This window comes from Netta rufina (assembly GCF_964035555.1).
Source record: "Netta rufina genome assembly, chromosome: 2".
Classification (NCBI taxonomy): Eukaryota; Metazoa; Chordata; class Aves; order Anseriformes; family Anatidae; genus Netta; species Netta rufina.
The window spans coordinates 144,435,170-144,462,009 of NC_140124.1; the positions used below are offsets into that span (position 1 = coordinate 144,435,170).

General features: G+C 39.1%; 1 protein-coding gene across 1 annotated transcript; it reads right to left on the bottom strand.

Moving 5' to 3' along the window:
• Positions 1-1,748: 1,748 nt before the first annotated feature.
• On the bottom strand, positions 1,749-26,840 carry RAD21 (RAD21 cohesin complex component). The gene is made up of 14 exons (XM_084283085.1): positions 26,707-26,840; positions 18,311-18,484; positions 16,350-16,479; positions 14,018-14,117; positions 12,946-13,052; positions 11,816-12,019; positions 11,085-11,210; positions 10,765-10,887; positions 9,291-9,514; positions 8,813-8,978; positions 8,313-8,464; positions 6,731-6,880; positions 5,793-5,876; positions 1,749-3,576 (listed from the first exon to the last, which is right to left on the bottom strand). Exons 2-14 carry the CDS (start codon positions 18,452-18,454, stop codon positions 3,385-3,387), a joined length of 1,902 nt encoding a protein of 633 aa, XP_084139211.1. The 5' UTR covers positions 18,455-18,484; positions 26,707-26,840; the 3' UTR covers positions 1,749-3,384.

Here is a 26,840-nt window from a genome sequence, read left to right on the forward strand (position 1 = left end):
CTTTCCTCAGATTTACTAACTGCTTTCCCTTTCACCCACCAAGGAGGAACAATTTGGAAAGCAGTGCATGGATAGTAATCAGTGATGTAAATACTTCAGATTTGAAGACAGAACAAACCTGCTACTGATGATGATTGAGCAGTAACAGATTCACAGCAGTTTCTTCCCCTTGCTGGTGTACTATAACACTACAGCCAAACAAGCTGGAGACATTCCAGCCTCAGTGTTAAAGCAGCAAGGAGCATCTTAAAGGAAAGGTATCAATCAAGTCTAAATCTCTCACAAGATTGGTTTCTGAGAAGTAGCTGTGTTACTAAATTGCTAGGAAGGCAGCTTCTTAGCTAGTAAAAACTAACCAAATGCTTATGGCAAAATCTTTCAAAGTCACAGACATTTATTTGAAGAGTAACTATAATAAAATGCAATTTTTAAAAAAATGCTCCAATATCTGTGTGAAGAGCAGCAATCATAGGATAACAAAATAAATGTTGTGCAACAGATAGCCCTTCTGTACCTCATCATCTGTCAAAGCTAGGGAAATACACTTCTTGTAGGCATATGAAAGATACAGAGAGCAAGTTGTCTATCATCATTCCTTAGACCTTACTCAGTAGCTGATCAGTATATTACTGCAAAGCCTGCTTTCTAATAAACATTTCTCAGTACTACCTACAGGCCATGTTCAAAACTAGTAACAGATTCTGTACGTACAAAGCAGAGCTTGCATAGGTGTCATCAGGAGTATCTATTTGTGTAAAATCAATTTGTCATGAGTGCTGATCACAGCAGTGTAACAGAAAGCAACACTGGTGATAAGTGTCCTAGATCCATCTATATAAGATTTAAGACCCAGAAAAGTTATCTTTCACTGGTCTGAATGTCCCTGAGCAACCTGATCCAGTGGGTGGCATCCCTGCCTATGGCAGGGGTTTGGAACTAGATGGTCTTTAAGGTCCCTTCCAACCTGAGCCATTCTATGATTCTCTGATCTGTTTACAATGTGTTCCCATACTTCTTTCCTTACAGAGAGCTTTAACCAAAGAAATGAAAAACCAACTCCTCACTGTCCAGTGCAGATGAGCTGCACACACACAACCTAGCTCAGCACAGGCCAGCCTCAAAGTCTTGCAGCACAAACAAAAACAGCTGAGCTGTTTCCACAGGTAGCTCAAACTCCAGAGCAGCACAGTCACTTCTGTGTGGAGCCCAGATTAAGTTATTGGATCCAGGCTGGTTCTTCAATTTCCAAAGACAGCATGTGTCAAACAGAATTCATTACACTGGGCTCTGTACAAGCTCTGCAGGTAACTTAAGTGACTCCATAGGATACCCACTGCTTCTACACACTTGGATCCAAGTGTCTGGATCTATGAGGAGCAGAAAACACTGGCATATCCAAAGAGGCAATTCTAGAAGCAAGAAAACAGCAGAGCTAAAAGAATTAAAGCTGGATATGTTCTGGCATTCAGAAGGGACTGGCATGGAGATGAATCACTTTATAGACAGTCTCCTCTAATTTTCCACACAGACATTCCTAGCATAGAACACTTCAACAAAACCACAGTACGGCCGCTAAAGTAAATCTTCCTTCCTAATGGCAAGAAATCTATTTACACAGTCAGGCTTTAAATCTCTCAAACAGCTAAATCATTACACTTCCACTTTTAATACTCAAATAAGCAACCTGTAAATACTAGGTCCCTATTACATAAATAAAAGGTGTTCAAAGAAGATACGGAGCTAATACATAACAGCTTATAACACAACTTTTATTAGAAAAGTTATACATAACAGCATCAACTATTTTCAAGAATATTAACCTTGAAAAGCAACAAAAACAGACTAAAAATGTGTAACAAGAAACTAATGACCTTTTCTATAATTAAACATTCAAGTTATCTACAATGTCTCTTTTTACAAAGGGGAAAATCATGGTTTTACAGGCACATCATGTTGAAAATAAAGCTGCAGTAACTTTATACAATTAACTTTTTCAAGGGTTATTAAAACATGGTCATCATGTCATCTCAGATTTTTTTTTTTAAACATTCACATAATTTTACACTTGAGTATACACTGAAATTTCAGTCCCAAAATTATATCACAAAAGTGCCAACATTAAAACCAGAACCTTCAGTGTGAATAATTTTGCCCTAAAAAAAAGTTAAGACAGGTTTCCATAATCAACATATTCACATAATTTCTGGTACTACCTGGTCTAACAGTAAAGCTTCATTCTTGATAGTTAAAATCAAATGGGACTTGTTTTTGCAAAAACTGATAAAATGTTTCGAACACAGGAGTGTGCATTATTGGAAAAATTGATACTAAAACCATAAATATATCCAAAGAGTCATTAATACGCTACACAATTAAGTGGAACTGTGCCCGTTCATACTGTATATTCAAGTTTGTTGCCCTTTCAGTACAGGTGGTATCTGAATTTAGCATCTTTACAAAGGCAATCTGTTCAACTTCTTTATTCTTATCTTCATATGCCTGCTTAATAAAAATCAGATAATTTACAATCTAGAAGTCTGTTTTAAAAAGTCTGGAGTTTATATACAGGTCTAACAAACCTAAAGCATTTTGATATCTTAAAAGGTTTAAATGAAATGAGTAGAGTTTTTATTCGATACTTATTAACAGTAATTAGCCATTATCAGTAGTGGACCGTAATGAGGTGATAAGTGAAAAGGAATGTTTCATCTAAAATGCTTAACACATGTTCTGTCCTTTCATGTATGTAATAGTATCACTCACAGGAAGTGCTTTCCACAGACACCCGTTTCCCCTTAGCATCAAGGGCTACAAAAATCTGACTGCAAAAATGCAGTGACAAAGCAAGCTGACATATCAGGCACTACCTTTCATATTGGCAGCTGTAAGAGACCCACGGTATGCACAAAGATCTAGGGAAGGGGAAAAAACACTACTATGAGAAGCAGACTGAACATTTTGGACGAGTTTGGCAAAGTTTTCAATCAGACAATAGGTTGGCCATTCAGGTTTACTTGTACAGGTTAAAAATATCACCATTGAATCAACTAGTCAAATTATAGTAAGACATTTTCATTGATACTCAACATTACATGCACCAATATTGCACACATCTGCTCTGCGCTGTTAGAACAATCTTCACCTGGGTCCTTGAGCTGTCTGGTTCCTGCAGCTGGAACTCAAGCCACCCACCCCAGCAGTTTCACTAAAATTTTAAGTGGTAGATTTAAAATACAAAAACCAAAGTAACCCAAAAAGAAAACCAAGGACTTTATACAGACAATAAAATCTAAGTTTTTCTGCAATGGTCTTGTGGGCCCTACAGATGGGGCAATACACATACGCGCTAGTGAAACAAACACTAGGTCTGCTGTATCTAACCATTCAAATAATGTGAAATCTGGGACCAGGTGTCGCGATGATGTCACTGTAAGGCTCCTCCTGTGTCAGCTCTATAGCTTGCTGTTTTTTAAGTACCAGGAAACTGTAGAATTTTGCAGCTGCTTGTTTTCTATTCGTATTCCTGCACAGCTCAAGCAAACTGATAGATTCTGCTCCAGTCTTAGCAAGAGCTCTCTGAAAAACACAAACATCAATACCACAAGTTAAGAAGTTACATGCACACATGAACATCAACTGGCAAGTTTGTCACCCCCAAGACACTGTGAAAGACTGGGAAGGACTCAACACTGGATGGGGACATGATAACACGCCCATAAAAATTCTGCATGGGTCTTATCTAAATGGAACCAAGTAGGTTTCCCAGGAATGTATGAAAAAAATTGATCCTGAGGTTTGTCCAAGTTAAGTTACATATTCCAGAAACTCCAAAAATAATCATTATTTATTTAAAAAATCAAGAGCTCAGGTTCTTTAACGAGGCATAATTTTCCCAAGGTGAAAGCCTGTTTATTTCTAAAGATCTTGTTTGTCTGAAACTAAGTACCCAAAAGTCGCTTATGTTTTTTCAGTCTTGGCCAGAATATTAAAAAAAAAAAAAAAAAAATCAGGAAAATACATCTGTTTGCTGGCTAGAGCAACTACTGACGTCTTCAATTTAAAACAGAACCGTCTGCTCTGGAATATCTACGAGATGAAAAGATATTAGGCTGGCCAAACCAAATTACTTTATATTAAACAGATCTTAACTTTGAATCTCATTACAGATTTAATGTTTCTGTTATCCAAGTCTGATCCTTTTTGGGCACATGGAAGAAAGAATCAAAAAGCTAGACATGGCCCAAAGAGAATTCTGAAGCTCTTTTCAGAAAATCCATGATGAAACAGAAAAAGAACACATCAGGCAACATTACCAACTAAACATCTGTACAATTTAAAAATAATTTCTAAGTGACAGTCACACTGGTTTTAGCTGGGCAGAATTAATTTTCTTCTTAGCAGCTCATCTGGTGTCATGTTTTGAATTTGTGATCCAAACCCTGTTGATAACACACCAATGTTTTAGCTGTTGCTGAGCAGTGGTCGCACAGCACCAAGGCCATCTCTGTTTCTTGTGCTGTCGCACCAGTGAGTAGGCTGAGCAATGAACAAGAAGCTGGGAAGGGACCCAGACAAAACAGCTGACCCCACTTGCTCCAAGGGATATTCCATACCATATGATGTTGTGCTCAGCAATAAAAGCTGGGGGATAATAGGAATGGGAGGGGGCATAGGACATGTCTTCAGAGTTAGTGTTACTTTCCTGGAAAACGGCTAAACATCTGCTGGCTGATGGGAAGTAGTGAATGAATTCCTTATTCTGCAGTGCCAGTGTGCACAGTTATGCTCCATTTATTACACTGTTTTTACATCAACCCACGAATTTTCTCACTTTTAAGTTTTCAATATTGTCCCCCATCCTACTGAGAGGAAGGAGGGAGTGACTGTGTGGTGCCTACTGGGGTTAACCCACATGAACACTTTAAAACAACCTTAACACTGGCAGAACTCTTGAAGACATGCAAAAGAACGGACTGACTTCATTCACATTAGCCTTCAATTTAACATATTAGTGTTCCACAATTTTAAAGCTTTTGCTTGATCTTAGAGACATGGGATTGACCCTTCTCAAGATTTGCCAAAACAATTAAGGGGGAGAATGGGGTAGAAACCACAAACCAGACTGAAGAGACTATAGACCTCTATATGTAAGTAGAGGCAAGTTTGCACTTAAGTTTAAGGATATACTACAGGTTTTCAAATTTCTTATCAGAAAAAAGCCCTTTAGTTTCAGCAAGCAAGAATCCGTTCTACAGAAGATTATCTGTGGAGACTAACACTGGCAGTCTGAGGCCACACGCTGAAAAGTAATGCTATACTTCAGCCAAGGACATATTCCCACAGTTGTTGCAGATTCAGCTTATCATAGTACAGAGAAGTTTTCAAACCAGCCTATCCAGGAGCAAACATCCTGTGAAATAGTTTTATCCCCAGACCTCAGTGATGTTTTGCCTAGTCTTATAGAATGCAAAGTCAGTGGTCCGATGGTTTCATTACAAGAACACAACCAAACTCCATTATTTTAGAGTTTGCATTTCTGGGAATCTTACTTGCCCACAAAGTGTGTCTGGAAAATACTTCTTGAGTGAAAAGTTTTGCTTCAAATATTCCTTGGAAAAGAGTGGCAATTATATTATGATTTATTCAATTAAACTATTTTTTCCTTCCCTAAGAAAACACTTATTTTAAGTCTAACATCTCCTGACAATAAAGCTCTTAAACTTTTAACACTGGTTGAAAGCATCAGTGGACACACTCAAAAGCTACCTTAACAGAAAGTAAATTATGTGTACCTGAAGCCCATGAAGCATTTGTTGAGTCCTCTTATTCCATCTCCGTTCTTCTTGATCCTGATCACCCCCTGTGCCATCTTCTTCCTGCAAGCAGCCAAAACTCACATTTACAAAAACACCAGAAGATCTCATCCACTGAGTTACAAAAGAGATATCTAGATATTTCTAAATATTGCTGCAGTTCTTTCATCATGACAGACATGATTTAGCCAGGTTTAGACAACCTGATTCACAGGATACAGCTAGGAGAGGTAGGAAATGGGGTGCAGAGGAAGACACGCATAAGCTAATGGATCTTAGTAAAGGTTGCATGCCACTATGGTTATACCTCAGAATGTTATGCTGTCAAGTAGTAAAACAAAGTTGTTCAGTCACGATGGCTGAAAATACCAGCCTACTCTAGGACTGTTAGCATTGAGCATAATATCAATGCTTTTATTTTGTAAACAATAAACAGCTCTCATTTCACCGTGTAAATCACTTCTTAAAAAGCTAATTTACTATTGTGTATTTTCAGTGTAAATAAAAATGTAAATAAAGTTTGTTTTGATATCCACAAAATATTAAATATTGTGGCTAAGAAACAACTTAACTAGATACTGGAAAAAAATAAATTGTAAAGGTGGAATGAACTAGTCAAGTAAGATGAAAACACAGGAGTTCAAAACTTCTTGTGTAAGGCATCAAAACTATAAAGGGTGGTTTAATCGAACTATACCTGAGAAATGAAGCACCCTCTAGTTTTAAGGTGAATGCATATGTGACTTGTGAAGTGGTGATGCAGCAACTTTAAAATCTCTATTTCCAAAGTTTATCACTTCCCAAGTAAGGAGTAAAGATTTAGTTCTTATGAATCTACTAAATTCAAAGTCAAAACAGTGCCAGAGAACACACAAACCCTTTATGCATAGCTTGCTTTTAAAGAGCTCAGATCTTACCTCCTCTTCTTCTTCTTCCTCCTTCTCCTTTTCCTTCTCCTTCTCTTTTTCTGGCAGAAGTTCCAGCTCTGGTATTAGCTGGCAGATGTTTTGGGGCTCCTCTGGAGGCATTTCTACAGGTGGTATTTCCAACTGTTGTGATGGTGGATGCTTTAAGAATACACAGTACAGGTGAGCACAGACCATCAGCTTATTGATATTTTTACCATAGAATACTGATGCTACTTTTTTGTTTTGCTCCCCCCGTACTTGTAATCCTCTAGGTTCTACCCAAACCAAAATTATGGTATTACTACTTTACGAGGGAAAAGGCTTTCCAGCAACACCTTTTAGTTAATCACCCAAGCTACCAATCTTATTTCTTGGATCAGCACGTGCAGCTTTAAAACCCCACATAACCAGATACAGTGCTACATGAACACACTTACTGGAACATGACATATTCAGAGTGTCAAAATATCTTCCTTTGCAATATAAGCAGGAAGGATATATATGTATTAGTAGGCACTTTGAGAAGTTTCTGAATATACTGAGTGATTCTGATGCTAGATTTTCATTCTTAAAAGATATTTTTATCAACAGGAAAATCCAGAAAAATGGTTTTAAAAGGTTTATAGAGTCCCTTCTAATGAAAAATATACAGTATTCCCCCTCCTCTCTCCCCCCCCCCCCCCCAAACTATACACAGTTAAATGTTTGCCTGTAAAGTTATTTCTGCACCAGAAACTGGGGTATATGCATACCCCAAATTAGGTCAAAATAACTTTAATTTGAGCATCATACTGCAGGTATTTTTACAGGCATGCTCCATCTGGCTGGCACAATCCAAGATTTCCCAACATACATTGTTTACGTCAGCACAAAGTACAAGCAACTGATGCAAATTTCATCCAGCGTCTCTCCCTTTTTGTAAGGCAATTCAACATTTAGTAGTTTCATTCAACAGGAACCCATTACTCATGAAACACCGCATTGGATAAAAAAATTGTACAAATATGAGAAAGACTGCACAATCCAGGACTGTTCTTTCTCACCAGATTAGTATTCAGAAAGAATACACCTTCATTTTACCTTTTAACCTTCATTTACCATTGTTCCTCTCCCCCTTGACAAATATGGTTTCATTTCACACTGTATCACAGCTTTTACAGAAGGGGAAGATATGAAATAGTTTCCACGTCCACCAATAACCCAGCAAAAAAAGCCTTTCGGAGTTTTTGTTTAAACCCTTAAACCCTTCTTTTTTGAAAGGCAGTACCAGTAGTCCCAGTGGCCCACTTACACAGCTTGCACTATCCTTTCTGACAGTGAAAGCTGTTCGTATACACTTGCCACAACAAGAGATCTTTATATAATTTACTCCTTGACGACTTCTTTTGGATGAAACAATGACACATCCCTATCCTACTTGACTTCAGGGAAATGCTTAATCATTTAAGAAAAACGCCATACAGACTACCCACATAAAAAGATTCTGCTATTCCAGCTTATCTCAGCACAACAAAGACTACCTCAAATATACATCACTTCCTGCTCAAAGACACCTCCCACTTCTAGAGTATATAAGAAAAATCTTACTCACAGGTATCACTGGTTCTGGTTCCACTTGCTGCAGTTTGCGTTTAACACCAGTCTGAGGTGGTGGTGGTGGCATGACAGATTCATCTAGGTTGGTTCTGCTGCCTTCCATCATTGATTCTTGCAAACGACTTGGTTCTTCCAGAATAGGTTCATCTATATTCCATAATAAAAGCAGTTTTAGATATGTCAGCAAAGTTTGAAATTACATTTCAAAGTCCAATCTGTTATTTAGAATGAAGCACTCTAACAATTTGCATAGTTTCTGCAGTGACTTACGGTGCAGATGTGCATACAAACCAATACAATACCTATTTAATCCACTGGATCAAAACAAATTTCTGGTCTTCTGTTTCTAGACAAAAAGCTATTTTAAGTCAGGGACCGTATAGAAAGCTAAGCAAACTAAGTCCTTTGCTTCATTATCTTTGGTGACTTAATATAAAGCACAGAGGAAAACAAAAGCTCTGAGGGAAAGCAGAGCATCCTGGACAAGAAACAAACCAATGACTTCTCGCTGCTGTTGTTGCTGCTGCTGTTGCTGCTCCTCTCTGGGAACCTCTGGGTTTTCAAAGTCTTTAAGGAACTCATCAAGGTTGTCAGCTTCGCCACCTTTCCTCCTCTTTCTTAAGTCTTCTGGTACCAGGGGTGTCAGACAGCGAGTAAAGAGCTATAATGGAAAAGGTTATATTATTCACTATTGTAGCTCAGTGTCCTCGTAATACAGATCAAATAATCATAGGTCATCTTCCCTTCCCATTTTTAAGCTCCTCTCCAAGAGCAACATTAAAAAAAAAAGATCAAATGTTCATTCATTTCCATAACTGATAAATATTTAATTAAAATAATTAAAAACAACACTAAACACCAGTACTTATGAATACTCCTATAACTATATTGCTATTCAAATAGTGATGTTTACTATCTGAGGCACAAATCTGAACGAAGCCCATTTAGAAATAAACCTGTACAAAGACATTACCTTCAGTAGCCTGTTATTCCACAAAGGCTGTGCAGGCAGAGAGAAAAGCTTTTCAACTCCCCCAGTTTCTTTCCACATCATCAGTTTCTTCGTAGGAGGTGCCAAGTCCAAAGTAGTAACAATATCAGAGTAGTCACTTAATTGCGCTCGAATGGTCTTGCTGTCCAGTTCTTTCACACTGTCCACAATCAGCTTTCTCTTCCTCTTTGCTTTAGTTTCCTTGACTGTTGAGATTTTTAGAAATTAATGAAGGTTAGCTCAACCAGATATCACACTGTAGTAGGAATCTTATGGGGTCTCTGTAGGTCTTCCTTGCCCATGCACAAATCAGCCTCCAGAATAAGGCCATGTTAACAATGGAAGGAATGAAAGCCTTCAAGCACTATCAAAGGCCAAACACTATGAATGCTGTCCCACAGCCTACAAATTCTTCTGTGTACACTCACAGTCCAACTGAATCTCCCTAAGCATCATCGATATCCTCAGCTGTGTATGCCTCCCTCCCTCATGGCTTGCTCATTAGGCTGATGTTCTTCATGAGCAAACCCGAGATGTAAGGTCCCTCTGGCCAAAAAGTCAAAGTACCACATCAATTTTTTTTCCCTTAAGCCCTATCTTAACCTCAGTAATGTTAACATGGGTTGTTATCTTACCTGTGCCTCTCATCCTGCTCTAGAATGACTTTACTGTAAACTGTTAACAGCCTGGCCCTCTGCAGCAGACCCTGAAGCTCTGGCAAACGCTGTCTTTGCTGGTCCCACCTGATCAGCTAGGACCTCTGTTGCTAGCTTGCCACCAGAGGGCAGTGTTAGGGCTTTCTAACTGGCCAAGCAGTAAATCAGAGCCTGGAGTTGAGTCTGAAAATACAGGACAAACTACATTTTTTTCTAGATCTTTTTCTTTTTAAATAAAGCAGGGAACTGTTTCTATTGAGCCAAATACAGTACAAGTTAGAATACAGTGCCTTGCGTTAGTGAAATTCCTCATCTTTATTTACAACTTCAATACAAAGACTTACCTGCTGGATTTCAGCACTTCACAGAAGTCATGAATTACTAAGAAGTAACACTCATTCTACAGGCAACATTCACAGTGTGAACAGGCACACTTGGCCACCAAAAATACTACACTGAGATCGCTGCTGCACTACAGGCACTGCATTAGAATTGAAGACATGAGGAGGTCTACTCCAATTCATTGTATTTTAACACACACTTTGCTTAAAAGCTACAGAATCATGCTGCTATTCATTTTAGCTGCAAAACCTACAAACCAGTACTGCCCAAGACTATAGAAGCTAGTTACCCTTTTGGAAAGCACTGGAAGGCCACGTTAGAATAAAAGGAATTCAGCAGCCAAGTCCTTGGTTTTTCTCTCAGCTGAAGCAGTCAGTAGAAGCACTAGACATTCATCTCCATCCATCAATCTAAGGTAGCCTCTTTTGACCCAAGTAAAATATTCCCAGTTTACTCACCAGTAATGTCAATAGGCTCCAGAGCAAAAGCTTCCTCTTCATTGGGAACGAGCGTTGTCTGATCAGTCATAGTTGGTAATGGCTCTACTGGGTCTACTGAATCTGGGCTATCTGGTCCACCCACTGCCAATAAGAACAAGTATCAGGCACTGTACATCGGAACGAACAAACTCTGCTACCATTCCCATCCCCTCCTCCACACCTTAAAGTAGACAACCACATTTCATACTTTTCAGTTCAATGTGCTCCAAAGTAATTAGATTCTTAATCAAATTAATTAAAAACAAGTAATTCTAGACCTAGTCCTAGATCACACTCACTTGAGACATTGTCATCATCATCCATATCATCATGGGGAGGTTGCTCTGGCATCATTACTCCACTTTCTGAGAGTGCAGGTGGATCATCAAAAATGCCACCATCATTATTACTGAGAAGTTTATCATCTGAAAAGATAATATGAAAACATTAATTTTGCATCTACAAATTCATGAAATCTGTACAAGCAAGTTTATGAAGTACAGAAATTTATGACAAGATAGATAAAGACTATGCAAAAGTTAGTGAAGCCTATACTTTCAATGCTGACATGAAAGCCATCAGGCAAATTTTTCCAAGATGCATTTCAGCTCAAGTTTTGAGCATACACATAACCTTTATTACAATAACATTTGCCACATGTTTGCATCTTGCTAGGTTTCTTAGTACTTCAAAAAGAAACATTCAATAAAAGTCGCAATGTATTAATGAAACCCCACGAGGGGTCAAACAAGCAGCAGAATTGCACATCGATTTTTCTCTAAAGAACGTTATGTACACAAAGGAAAAGCTCTGGATGATTTAGTTTTACTTCATTTAAAAATAAGCAGCACTTAATATGGTACACATCAATGCTGCTGTAGCACTCAAAAAAACAGAATTCCACTCCTGAATGCACAACCTAGAGAGGTGTCTCAGCTACAAAGGAAACAGCCCCTTCCCATCTCCTCCCCAAGAACTAATTATTAAGGCATAACGTAGGAGAGGAAAAAAGTTAATTTCTCAAACATACCCAATATTCCACCATCATTTCCTTCTCCAAAATTATCATCTTTGTATTGGTCTTCATATTCCAGGTGATTAGCTTTCTCATTAAGGTGACTGGTGCTCTGTTCAGGTTCCAGCAGGAGATTGGAAGCACTGGTGCTCACTAGCATGTCATCCTCAAATGCACTACCTTCTCTCATCATCTCACGATCATCCATCCCAAAGTCACCTGGAAGAATATGATTTCATCTCTATAAATGCAAATGAACCAGTATGTGAGAGACCTAGCTCATCAATCGAGAAAGACCCGATTGCAAGACCAAACTTCTTTATTGTTTTAATCTTGCAATTTTTCATGAATTACAAATACCTCTATTGAAACAAATCTTTTCATAGTTATTGATTGCAGAGTTAATGACAAAACAGAAGAAATAATGCCCAGCAATACTACAGCAAATATACTGTCCAATTACAAAAAATAACTATCTCTGCTCCTTAAATCATGTTTATTATAACCTACTTGAAACTGATTTTAGCAAGATCCTGTAACCACAGACTACTCTAAAAAAGTTACATTTTATGCCTCAAGGTTGGGCTGCATGTGCAGAGACTGGACCAATAACAAAATCAACAACCTAATCAATACCTAGATTACATTTCCAGTAAGATTTCTAAATTATAGATATTATACTTTGGAAATTATTTATCTTTGGATATTCAAACAACTGCTTTCAGGCTTTGATTCAGATCTTAGAACACTGTCCTTGAACAGATACTGGAAGCAGCAGTAAACCAATCATCACTAACTGCTCCAACTTTAGAAATCTCGTAACAGTACTGAAAATATGCCTAAAACTGAAGTGGCAGCTGATTATTCATACCATATTTTAAGAAGTAATATTGATACCGTATTTCACTAATTCACCTGACTGAATGTTCTTCGGCTTTATATGGGCAGCTAGAAGCTTGCTGAATACTAGAAGACAGACTTCCTGGAAAAACTCAACAATATAAGAATTAAATATATGGAAACACACCACATTTGACTGAATTTGTTTTTAGTACTTAATAATGGGAATTCCATTCCAGAAGCACAAGATTACAGCTTCACAGTTATCAAAATTAACTTAGTAACAACATAACACAAGATTTTACCAAAGTCATTATCCTGGAGGATACTGATGTTGCCTACTTCTTCTCTCATGGTAATTTCTTCCACTCTACTCTGGTTCAAACTGAACTGCTGGGCCACATCAATATCACTTAAACAAACAGAAGGCAATTATTAAAATCTCCATAAGAAAAAGTAACAGATAAAGCCTTAGATAAATGTGACATTAATTCCTAAATAGTACACTATATATATACTATATATATAGTAAGTTAATGAAAAAGTTGACGGTGAACACTGAATAGTAAGCACTACTTGTAACAGTAAGACTATTAAAGGTTAAAATCTAAAATTCAAATTGCGTTAGCTTCTAGAAAACATATCAATAACCTCTCTTACTCCTTGTTATGCTGGGTCACTAACTTAAAGGCCAATTTGGTAAGAACAGCCTCTCCCCTCTTTCAACTCCAAAAGCTATTAATACAATTTATCTAAAAGCATAACTAGTACCAAGTTAATTTCTTAGCAGTGTGTTAAAGTACATTTCTTAGAAAAGCATTTTTTTTTTGCAGTTAAAAATTAGTACATAATCCAAACAAGTATAAACTAAACAGAGCACTGATTAAAGCAAACTGGATCGCACAGATTTCCTTATGAATAATCCCCAAAATGGTAACATCAACTTCTTACAAGTTAAGAACCATTAAAGCTGCATATCATCAGCATGTTTACAGGCAACTCAGCGTTAGGAAGTTTTAAGAAAATGCCACTACATGAGCTTGACTAGGACATTTCCGTAAAACTAATCTTGTCTAATTTGAGGAAGTAAATGTAATGTCAGTTAAAGAAGAAAAACACAAAATAAAGAAACCAGAGTTTTTCCAAAAGTTATGATAATAAGTTTTAACTTTGGTTAACATCACAGGCTACTATGAACTTAAAATCCCTACAAAGATGACTGCATACTTGCTTGGTGTATTTAAAAGCCTCAGAAGTTATCTGCTGCCCTTTTCTCTTTATGTAACGTGGCAATGACGCTGCTGTTTAAAACCAGATCCTTCTCACATAAAACCAAACAGCATTTGCATAAAAAAAGAAAAAAAATCATCAACTTACTCCAGGTCAGGAAGTGGTTGATCAAAATCATGAAATTCCTCAGGTAAGGTAATAGCATTGTAAGCAGCCTCTCTGTTTTCCTCAGGCAAATCGACAACCCCTGCAGAGAAGAACACTCAGACATGAGTTCCCATTCCTAAAGGATAGCATTTTTCCCTGTGCTTCCACCTTCAGCATTATTCTATCTGCAAAAACTTGTTGTCTTTAAATTGTTGTGTTGACCTGATGCTAGATATCTATGAAGAAACCTTAGATAATGTCAGTATCGGGAATTCAGCCTAAAATCAAAATACCTACCTCTTAAGCCACTGTACAGCATCGTATAACCCTGCAAGAACCACAAGCCTTCACTCACTAAATAATGTTTGTGTGGCACAATGCTGACCCATGTGGCTACTACAGGCATTTTATGTCATCACATCACTGTACAGGCATCCAGCAGTGCAGGTACCTGCTAGGAAATAATTTTATCAAGATGCTCCAGATGAGCTAGTTAGTCCTATATTTTGGTTTGGGTACAGCACCAGCAACACAATCACTACACAGCTTCTGCTCATTTAGCCAGCTCAACCAAGCCCTCAAGTCCCAGCACAGTACTGACTGTACTTGGGCCACACATCCAAATCTTCCACTTCAGCATTTAAAATACCTTGATTATCTAAACCACATACATATACATATATATTTAAATCCTCCTGAAACACTTAATCTGTTATTCAATGGGCATCCTCAGAGTATGACTATCAGATTAGCTATCACACAAAAACAGTGCCAGGTACCTGTTTTATTCAAAAGCTTAAAGGTCAGGATACTCGAAAGTACACAAGAAATGCAAGTTCAGTTCCTGCTGTAACTTGCAGGAGATCTGAGCTTTATGTTCTGCCTCCTGACCCACACAACACAGGCCGTTCTGAGGTACTGATACTTCAGAAGCACTGCCTGCTGTGCTTTCCTCTGCAATGGATAATCAAAGAACCACTGCCCAGAGAGACCATGAACAAGCACAAGTCTGCATTTTACTCATGTTGGTCCTTGGCTAGGAATGAAGAAGCTTAGTCCTCCTTTCAAAGCTATCCAGTCTTTTTACCTGCTAGCTGCTTAAAACAAAATATGTAAACGATCCTCAGAGCAGACATAAACAAGACAGTGCCCAAGCCACAAATGTAGTATCTGTTCTCAGTTTACAAGTGCCTCAACTTGCTTCAGGCCAGCATGCTGCTTTTTCTAAGTCTCATTTTAAGGTCCTTCAGCTTCTGCAAGCACTCTGGTGGGAGCAGGAAAACTGGGGAAAAAAAATTACCTTGTGAAAGTATATGAATTTTTGACATCACCAAAAATTGGCAGCTTTCAGAAATCTACTGCTGAAAACTAAACAGTTTAAAAAGCTGAAAACTAGGAAGCTTAAAACCTTGATCACAATGTGAAGATCAGGAAACAAAAATAAGAACATTATACCCAGATTGGGAAATGAAGATAAAAACATTATATGCATTAATTATTCTCAAATTTATTGGTGCATTGGCTTTAAAAAGCCGCCTTTTATAAGAGGCTTCCTGAAGTTCAGCTCTACAATCTATTACACTCACACAAAACTAAAGAGGTGATTAAGCAGCTGTGAGTATCCTGCAGTGTCAAAGCAACAGCTACGATCCATCTGCAGAAAATGTTTCCCAGGATAAGGATCTATCAACTAAAAACTATCAACTGTGTGTATAACCCAAGAAATTCCTTGTTGGACAGACTGTCATTTTCAGTATTAATACAGCTCCCCTCCATCTTTATTGTAAGAACTTAACAGAGTAAGCAACAATAGGGGGAAAAGCTATGTATTGCACCTACAAAAGTGAAAATACCTTTGTTCCGCTGCAGTTCACACTTCTTCCAAAAACTAAAATGCTGAAGAGTCAGAAAAACATACAGCCTATTTCCATTTTCTTTTGTACCTCACAGCAAGACAATCTTTCTCCCTACGGAAAAAAAAAGCTCCCTTCTATTCAATACATGCAAATACAACTGGCATTTTTCAGACTTCTGACAGAAGGTAAAAGCCATGCAGTATATTCCCATTTAGCACCATATACCAACAACAGAAAAGTCATATCTGAGATCAGTTTACTTAATCAGCCCTAACGTTAAAAGCTTTGGTTCAGAATTTAATCAAGAGATTTTTCAGCACACAACTCAGTCACATAGCCAGCCTGAAGTTCACACTAACGAAAATAGCTTCTACTGTAATTACCCTAAATAGAAGAACTGCATAAATTTATAAAGACAAGACAGTAGAATTCTGTATCTGCTTAATACATGTTGTTATAGAACTTGAGACAGGTACCTGGACGAAAAGCCATCTTAATCTTAATGAAGGCCTCATTACAGTCTGCAAGAAGATATTTTGCTTTCCTGTGGTAGATCCTAACAACGCCTAGTAAGAGATGTCCTGAGGTTCGAAGTGCCATCTTCACCTAAAAGCACAGTGTACAACCAGTGAGTTAGATGTAGCCTTACTTTTTTCCTCCCATCAAGTTTCAGTCAGCTTCATATGAGTTTTGCAGTAACATCAAACATCCAAAACACGTATAAAAAACAGTAGAAAACTCTAAACAAAGAAAGAATGCAAACTCTGCAGTTTTAGATGATACTTTATGGATAACTTGCGGAGGAGATGGAAAAACATTAGTAAATTAATAGGAATTTCACTTAAGGAATTTTATAAACACTGCTATGTCTACTAGGAAAAAAAAAGATGACAAGACAAAATTCATTTTACCACATCCTTTCCTGACACCTTTGTTATTTTAATTGAATTAAAAAATAATAAAAAAGGACAGCCAGAAATTATGATTTGGTTAAGCAAAAAGTCTAGTTAAAACCAGTATCTTGGTACCTCTCCATCATCCATCCCTCTGTTAAGGAAAGCATAAAAGAACAGCAGAAGATACAGGGTATTCATAAACAGGCACTGTCACATTAAAATAAGCTTCAATTCCCCTCCTCTTTAGCCTCACTGCTTTGCTATGTAATTGAGTACTTCACTAACTGTGGGAACAGAAAACCAATAAAAACAATTTCCAGGGAAGGACTCAAATATTTTATTCCAAAAGAGCATGAGACTTATGTTGAAGAATATATGGAATAATTAGCTCCTACAAAGATTAAACCATACAGGGTCTAACCTTAAGCTTTGAGAATTCAAAATGACACATGATGTGTCGTATTTCAGGTAACTGACGAACATCTTACAGAGAATTAAATACATGAAAGAGTGCCTAGCAGTTCCTCCTTTCTCTACAAGTACCCTGCAGCTCATTAGTGAGTCCATGAACATTATCTTCTCTCTAAATCCTTCCAGAGCTGACACTGAAGGAAATCACCCAGTTCTGGAACAGTAAGCATATCTATGATTGTATTATAAATACTTTGCTTACAAACAGCAGTTCTTCCAAAATCCATAGCAACACTATTGAAACGCTGTATTGGTTTCAACCAAATAAAAGATAAAAATAAGTCATTTCTTTTTAACATAGTGGCTTTTCTTATACGATATTCAAACATCTGCTAAATGACAAAGTTTACAATGAAATCAGTCCACTAGCTCTTGAATAAGAAGCTTCAGTTTTATAAATGGTGGTCATAATGTGTGTTTTTTTTCCTCCACTAAGTTCCTCAAATTTTCCCCTTGTTTCACAATAACCATGTACAAGTTTTATATTCTTTCAGTTTTGTCCCTGTTTGCTTTCTATAAAACCAAGCAAGACACTAAAAGCTTCAAAAGCAAGGCTTTTACACTACAACATGGTATTTCTATTGCAAGGAAAACTATATTCACACCATCAGTAACATTACAAGCTACTGTGATTCTTTGGTTCTTTTTGCTGTGGCTAAGAAGAAACCTGCTTTTACCTAAGTCACAAACATAAACAATTTTAAGTATTATTTCTACAGCTTCCAGTAACAACATCACCTCTGAAAGCCCATCATCATAACGACTTTAGAAGTTACTTTGTAGGAAAGCCCAGGCTTTTTCTCTTCCAAACATTTGCTTCTAAATGATGCGTGATACATCAAGATACAAGTCCTCTATTTAAACAAAGCAAACCATTTTTTTTTATAATAAATTGCGTGATACTCTGTTATTAGAAAATTGACAGCAAAATACTTTCTTGAATCAAACAGCCTGAACAGACCTTTTCACCCTTTAAAACATCAGCACCAAGCGACCCAAGTAGTAACTACTGAGGCATACACAATTTCTTTTCAGTACAAGATAACATTACATCAGTGTAAAACAGATACCTTTGGTGAAATGATACTCTCCACGCTGCTCTCCAGGTTACATTCAAAAACATGGGCTTTGGTTAGCTTTTTATCCCAGTGGGCGGCCAGCCATATTTTGGCCAGTGGCCCACGCTTGCTGAGGACGAAGTGGGCATAGAACATGGTCCCAGATGTCTATAACAAAGTGCAAACCTGTAAACAGAAAGGCAAACATACATATATATTTAGAGAATTATTGATGGGTAACATCCTTGTAAACACACTCCTTATATCTGCTTCTCAATCGTTTAGATCAAACTATTGGTATAAGATATTTAAAGAAGCCAACACTTAGAGGTGGTGGGCACGTTATATATATATTTATTACGAAATATGAAGCAGGAAGATCAGTGACCAACCAATGCTCCTTTTACAGATTAAAACCATTTACATAACTTTAAATTGTTTACCATCCCACGAAGCAAAATCCCTTTAAGTATATTAAGCAAAGTTGATGATACCAAGCTGTCATAATGTAAACATACACACCTCTCTTTTCCCTCCCACAGCGGTCTTCTACCACTTCCATTTCTGTCTGCTCTAGCTTTTCCAGTAGCTACTACTATGCTATACCATTAAATATTCAGCACGGTTTCAGTAAACCATTAAGCATTTTAAAATACATAGCTGTAAACTTTTTGGACGGCTCCATGTTTTATTAAAGAGAAAGTACAACTCTCCTCACTTCCAAGCAGACTGCTCTGTTTCAGAATCCTCTTTGTAACACTCCATATATTTTATCCAAGCGTTGATTAAACTTACGAGAAAACTGACTGCATTGTCCCAAACTTCCTGAAGATTTCACTTCCTTCTTCCTCCTCCACTACCAAGCCAAACTTCCTTTGGCTAGTAGCTACCTGACTACCCTCTTACTACTGGTAATGATGCCAACGCAGAAAGCCCCAGGGAAGCAGGACACCACGCTGTCTTACAATCTAAAAAAGCCAATGCCATGCACGAGGTAAGCACGCGATTCAGTTCAACTACAAGTTGGAGATGTGTAATTTAAAGAGGTAGAAGATTGCCCACGTGCAGCTTTTTCTCCAGTAACATCCATAACCAGGGAAAAAGAAATGAGACAGAACAGGAGAGATGCAACAAGTGCATTGCAGTTTTTGCCTCCTCCTCTGTGCCCACAGAAACACTGCCAGAAGCACACCGCTGCAATGAGCAGGGCAATTTAATCTAGGCAGAACCAAGGCAAGGAGCATTAATTCCTAACCATAAAAAACATGTTTCCCAAGTGCATGCCAACACAATTTGCAAACAAACAGGGATCACAGGGAAACACAAAGCCTTGGTAAACATGATAGCCAGAGAAAGATTCTCAGGAAGCCAGTTTCTAAACCATTACAATTAACTTGCAATGGTAAATAGGTTTCAAGGCCACGAGTGGCAGATATTTATAGGGTAAGCTTCACAAAAAGTACATCGTTGGCTCAATGGAAGTGAAGCCAATGTCTACATACATGGATAACAAATGAAAAATCCCCAGAAGTAAATGCCAACAATTTGTTGTTGTTAAGTAATAAATGGATAGTGATGGATAACAAAGCAAAGGGAAAAATAATCTTTGTAGTGTTACCATGCTCCATACTTGCACCCACTCACATGTACTGTTCAACACACAAGATCAAAGCTTTGAAATTTCTGCTGCATTAAATACAGAATCTGTTCTGTTGTCCAAACAGTTCTTAAACCCGTTGGTCTAACAACAGGCTGGCCACTGATTCTGGCCATAACCCAGAATGGACACACTACACAAGATTTAAAGAAAACAAAGGCCATGTAAACAAAGGCCATGTTCAGTTTGAACTAATACAGTAGACATCAAACATTAACACTACTGTTAGGACTTCAGTAGACAGGTGTAAGTCATAACAGAACTGCAAATTAAAAATTAAAATAACATTTTTATGGTGCTGAAAACGTGTAGAGCTAAGAGCAGCACTGCACAATGCTGGAAATGAGCAAGCTTTGCTAGGAAGCAAAAGAAAAAAAAATGTGAAAATCTCCTTGATGAATAAAAGTATTTTTCCCCAGAGGTTTTTAAAAAGCTTCACGCTGTCCCAAAGGCTACCAGACAATTCAGTCCTTCCCACATTTTCAAAGGCCTCACAGTATTTGTGTATACACAGACACCTAACTTTGCAGCACAGCATTTTGGTATGTGGAATTGCTAACACAACCTTCCACTGCCCTGGTGGCAGCAGGCCTGTAGGTGACCCAGAAACATGAAGAGTATGAGCAAGGGAAGACAAGCACATGATGAACAAAACCACTTGCATTACTTTGTTAAAACCTTCCAAGAGTTTCAAAAGAATGTGCTTTGATTCATGGAGTTTGGCACGATCATTCACTAATGTTTACAATCATTAAAATACATAGCATGGGCTTCACATGATTTCAAACATATTGTTAACTGTAAGCCTGAAAATATAGTGAAGATTTCCTGTTAAATGTGGAACATACTATCCAGGCAACTCAGAAGGAATAACTTTCCACTGCTTTCCAGGATTTAAAGGGATAATGCGAACATAAAACAAATGGCTGAGAGATCTAAGAGGAAGCAAGTTTCCTCCCAAAATTGAGATGTCAGGATCACAAGGCCGATTATATCAGCGTTAAGGGTTTTTTTGTTTGTTTTGACTTAAAAAAAAAAAAAAAAAAAAAAAGCAGACATCACTAATAACTTGTCTTCCAAAGAAGTGCCAATCCAAGCCAAAATATTCCCTGTGAAGGGAGCTCACACATGGAAATGTGTTTCAAAACGTCTGTTCCATCAGCAATTAAATCAAAGAATAGAGGCTGAAAACTGTTACACCACAGAACCTGTGAATGGTCATCTGCAAGCCTAGTGAGAAGAGCACACTGCATGTGGATGGTACTTAGAAACTTTTGTAGCAAAGGAGAACCAAACATAACTGACTTCTGACAGAGGTTGTCTGTTTCTCTTCAGCCATTAATGAAATCTAGTCTGATAGTCAACACTGTGGCAAGAGATCTGAACTATCGTTAGCAGGTAATGCTTCTGTTCATCCAAGCACCAGCTTCCTATGTCACAAGGAGTCTCTGCCACTTCCAAATTCCATCAAGCGATGTGCTGTACAGTAATACCTGGGCTTTACTTGGGCCAGTGCACAAAGCAGACCCCGATGGTTGCTCTCATTTTCTTGACATTTTCCTTCTTTCTTTTCAGATAATCCCTTTCCTTCTTCCAGGGTTTTTGCCTGATCATTTATTCATAGGGAGTACACTATTGCAGGGGCATAAAAGGAGAAATACATTTTCTGGCATAATTCAAGACTGGGATGAATGTTAAAGGAACTAAAGAGTGTTTTGGAGTGGCAGAGTGCTCATGCAGGCGCAAGGAACATATGTCCTTGGCTGCAAAAGCAACTCCATAAGAACCCTCAAAAGCAAATGGGTAGCTGATGGTTCTTAACAGGCTTATACAGCAAAATCGAATTGCTAATTTTTGAGATTGACTGGTTGTGAACCAGGCCCTTCAAACCTGTTCGAAGAGCTTCAAAAATGACAGAAAAACACGAGGCAAAAAACTGTCCGTGCTTGCACAAGACCAACTGATACCAAATCCTGACCCTGCCCAATTGTGCTTTTAAGAGCTTGATTTTAATTAACTTTGAATTTGCTTCAATGTGCTGTTATTGTCCTCGTGTTCCTCTGCCTACATATGTGCCCAGGAATGGCATGGTTTTATTTTTTATCATTTTTCTTTTTGCAGAATTATTAAAAATTACCAATTTTATAACACAAAGTAACCAAACATGTAGAGTGACACTAATACAATACTGATAGTATTTCATTTTCCTTCCTGAGGATCTGGTTACTAAGCCTCCCAAAGAAACAACAAGAAAACTGGGCAGATGCTACCCATGAAACTTCCTCTTTCCTCTTAACCATCAATTCAAAAATATGAAGTTTTAAAATCCTTCTGCATGTTAGAAGTGTATACACTCTGAAAAGCAACCTCTCATGGCCTTAGTACTGTCTGTCAACACATTCAGAAAGCTTTATGAAACAACAGCTGACAACAACATTACAGACAACAGATACAATATTCAGCTGTGGCAAGTTTTAATCTGACCACGGTTCATTTAAAGCAACCACCTTTTAAAAGAAATTTCAGGAGATGAGAATTCCTCCACTCTAGCCCATGAAATCCACATCTGCTACCCTACTAGGCCATGTTATTGTTATATATGGAGTGGTAATTGGTGTCAAGAAGATGGTTGATATTAATAAAGAAGGGGGAGATGTGGCAGTGTGGCCATGGGGGTCGGCAAGCCCCGTGGTTGATGATACCATCAGACTCTTAACGATGAGGCCATCAGGAATGTAAAAGAGTTTAGAGGGAACAAAGAAGGGTGATTCAGGAGACTCCATGCGCAACTGCTTACCAGCAAGGGGCAGTTGTGTGCACGGGTCAGCTTCTCTCAGCTTGAGCTTGTTCCCAGCTCCGGTGCACCCATTTCCAGTGACTTTCAGTACGAGCCTCTCTGAGCAGTTTGCTGAGTTTGGCCGAACCCATCTTCATGAGGCAATCAGTATGCCTGTTCCCATCCTGGTCTCCGTTCTGCTAGTCTGCTCCTTTTCATTCCTTCTTTCTACTTCTTTATTGATGACATAACTTCATCGTGTTGCCTTTTTTTTTTTTTTTTAATCTTGAGGGCAGGCTCCCCTCTTATACCCTTCACCCCACAGCAGTTCTTTTCAAAACAACTTGTCATTGGTCAAACAACTTTGCAAATAACAGCAACAGCAAACACCCAAAAACTTCCGTGCCTTAATGGCTGGAGAACAAGCAACCCGAGACTGCATGGAGTCTCCTGAATCACCCTTCTTTGTTCCCTCTAAACTCTTTTACATTCCTGATGGCCTCATCGTTAAGAGTCTGATGGTATCATCAACCACGGGGCTTGCCGACCCCCATGGCCACACTGCCACATCTCCCCCTTCTTTATTAATATTAACCATCTTCTCAACACGAATTACCACTCCATATATAACACTTTGAAATAAAGACTGTCCTGGTAACCTTACAGCTTATTCTCCTTATTAACAATCAGTTAGTTTATGATCCTGAAATATGGGACCAAATTGAGGTCAAGGCGTGGGACTCTGCAACTAAAAACGACATGATTGCAGTGGGATTGCTTGGCACCTGGCGAGCAATGTTTGAGGCCTTAAAGAACCATATGGGACCACAGTCAGAAACATTTGGTTTGCCAGACAGTGAGGGAGCTGCAGGCTCCTTTACTGATCCGACTGCTACGCCATTGGCCCCTCTGCTGCTACAGCCATCGAAGGCTTTTGCTGTTACGCCCCCTGGTGACCTGGACGTGCCTTTTGACCCAGGCCTCATTGGCCTTGAAAAGGAGATGGATATGCTTTTCTTCCATTTAGTAAGAACGGATACGTAAGGCCCAAAGGCTGAGTTGCTTGACAACTTAAAGCGAGACATATTGTTCAAAAGGAATGGAAAATGGAGACTGTTAAGTCATGGAACTTAAAGGATTATTTGATACCTTTTCTGATTGTACATATGTATAGGTGTACTCGGGTTTAGTATGTAAAAGCAATGTTCTGTATATTTAGAAATTTGATGTTCGTGTGCACATGTTGGTAGAGCATAGACTCCCTGTACACTCAGCACTGTTTACTTGCCTTTTATAAATATTACTAAATTCAGATTGAGTTGAGACTTCATTTATAACATTATGCATACACACACCAGTTCACAGGTCAAGTCTTAATCTGCTGTCACCTATTCCTGTTATAAAGTTATTTCAGAACCACGCTCATCCCCTGATAAGCAGATACTTCCCATATTAAAGTTTAAAATCAGCCAGTCATTTTAATTCTTTTGTCCTTATGCTATCCTTCCACTTCAGTTTCTCCTTTTCTCTGTTGTTCCCACACACAGTTCCAGTTTTGCTAAGCTAAACAAGTCTTTGAGAAGAGTAAGCTGACCTTGTGCACCTGCAGCAGTCAGAGCTGGACCTTGGAAGTCCCACGGGACAGCACACTCCCCATGAAGCCTCACAACACTGTGACATCCATTCCTCCTCACCTTCACTAGCAAGGTGCGACTTGACTCACCCTGTGACACTTGTGTCTCCCTCACACATCACACCAGTGACCCAAAAGCCTTCTGGATGTCAAGTTATTCACCTGTTTTTATCTACCTGTTCCCAAATCAATAAAAATGTCATGAACTGTAGCACTCACTAATTCCCAGGTCCCTGACCCTGCACATGGGGTTCTTTGTTTTCACCTCATAGCCTGTCACCATGCAATTCTGTCTAAAACTTCCTCAGTGCAGGAACACCTACCAGTGCTGTCTTACTACACTAGCAACTTTCATTAGCACACATAACACCTGATGCCACTGAAAAAAAAAATCGATCACAGGATCAGCCTTTACAAACTCCACTAGCAACTCCTTACAGCTCCATGCCTGTTTTCAGCATCACATTATTTCCTCTCCTTTCTTCAACCGCCTTTATAATATCCTTCTTAAGCTGAATTTTTCTATAATTTAATGGATTTCTTTGTGTCACCTTCAGCTTTAACGAACTTCAGTGACAAGTCACCTCAATTTCTTATGTCTACAAAATCAATTATTGAAAAGACAAAATTGAACTAGTCCGACTTGACTGATAAATGCATACACAGCGCTTTTTATTTGCCTGCATGTCTTTATTTCTCCCATTACCTCTTATTCTAACATCCTATGGCCGAGGTTGCACTGCCAGGTCTGTACCTGCTCAAAACACACCTCTCATTTACAGGAACTGCGTTCCGTGTTCTCCAGTTACAATACACTACACTTCTACATCATCACACTGCTGGGACCAGCATCCCACTAATTCAAAGGGCAGATCTTTCAGAATACCCCTATAGTTTGAGATTATTAAACCTCATGAAAAAGGTTTCTCTCATCCTGCCACCCTCCCCCCCCAACTCTACTTCAAAACCTAAACCTCAGCAAGTATCCTGCCGTTGCAGCCAGATTCAGCACATCCATTCGTCCAGTAGAAAAAATAATCTCACTATTCTTAGGTCTTATCTCAGCCATCCCGAACTGTTTTGTGAAATTGCAGTTCCAAGTCAAAACAGAGATGCATTTGCCACAAACCATGTACTAACACACTCCTTAAGGGTACAAAAGTTAAGAGGCTAGAAATACATCTATCAGACTTCTTTTTTTTTTCTCCCCAGCAGTTATTCCTCTGTGCTGTTCACCCAAAAAGCTGAATGTGAAAATACTCTGCAACATTTTGCCTCAAAGTGGAAAAGTTAACTGAACAACTATTCTAATTTCTGTGGGAAACCCCTAGAAGTACACTACCAGCAGCCCCGATGGTAAGAAAACAATAGTTTGGGTGGTGATTTAAATTTACTGTAGGTCTCACTAACTTTCTGCTCTTCCCTTTTATTCCCCCCCCCCGCCCCAACGCCTTCTCTGCAGTTTTTGATATTTTAGATCGCTGCGGCCACTGTTGCCAAGTTTCACAGAACGTCAAATATTTACAAATGAACCTTTTAAAAATAAGACTCAAGCCCAAAACTACGAAAGCTTTGATGTTTCCACACTTTTGACATAACTCGTTTTACGGAGGAATAGGTCAATGAAACAGTATGCTTAATGCAAACATTCACACAATAGGGGCCTAAATGGTAACTTGTATAAATTTACAGCTTTTTTTTTTTTTTTTTTTTTTTTTGCCGCGGATCTAAACTTAAGCGAAAGCCATTTTCACTTCAGCAGTGCCGTGCCAATGAACCACAGTGACCCCAACTTCCTTTGTTACCGATACAAACACAACACCTTGCTGTACACTTCGCAAAAGCCTTTCATTCAGAATCAGGCAGAAACCATGGGAAGACCGGGAAGGTTTACGCAAGATCGGCCAGCGATACTGAAGAAAGACCTGCGTTTTCCCGAAAAGTAAACATTTTTTAAAGGGGTCTTTTGCCGGCCAACACCCCCAGCTGCCAGCTCACACGCTATTAGGCAGAACCACGAGCACACTCCACGCTCTGCCGTTGCCCAACCGAAAGCTTACATTACACCCGCAAATAAAGGGCCGGGAGACAAAACTCTGCTCCTCCCCACGTCCCCCTGAGCACGAAACAACCCCGCGGACGCCCTCTTTACAACCCGGGGCCGCTCCGTTACCGGGACCAAACCACGGTTTCTCTCGGCGTGCCCCGGCCTGGCAGCGGGCAGCCCCCCGGTGCTGGGCGCCGGGCAGGCCGCAGAGGCGGAGCTGAAGGGCCCGACCCCTTCAGCGAAGCTGCCCAACGGCCGAGCAGCCGCCGCGGCTCCTTCAGCGGCTGCTCCTTACCCGGGTCGGGGGCAGGCTGGCGAGGCCGGGCTGCGAACCCGCTCCGCTCCCTCCTCCTCCTCCTCCTCTCGTCCCGTCCCCCGCGAGGCGCTCCCTCAGCCGACCAAGATGGCGGCCGCGGCCCTTCCTGCCGC

Bases quoted from the DNA above. Each gene is read 5' to 3' on its own strand.
- RAD21 (XM_084283085.1), bottom strand. From the start codon at position 18,454: ATGTTCTATGCCCACTTCGTCCTCAGCAAGCGTGGGCCACTGGCCAAA. The intron at 8,465-8,812 runs GTTTGTTTCTTG...TATGGAATATAG, and splicing joins ACAGCAGCGAGAAGTCATTG to ATGAACCTATTCTGGAAGAA. The intron at 3,577-5,792 runs GTACACATAATT...TGTGTTTTTCAG, and splicing joins AAATGCTTCATGGGCTTCAG to AGAGCTCTTGCTAAGACTGG.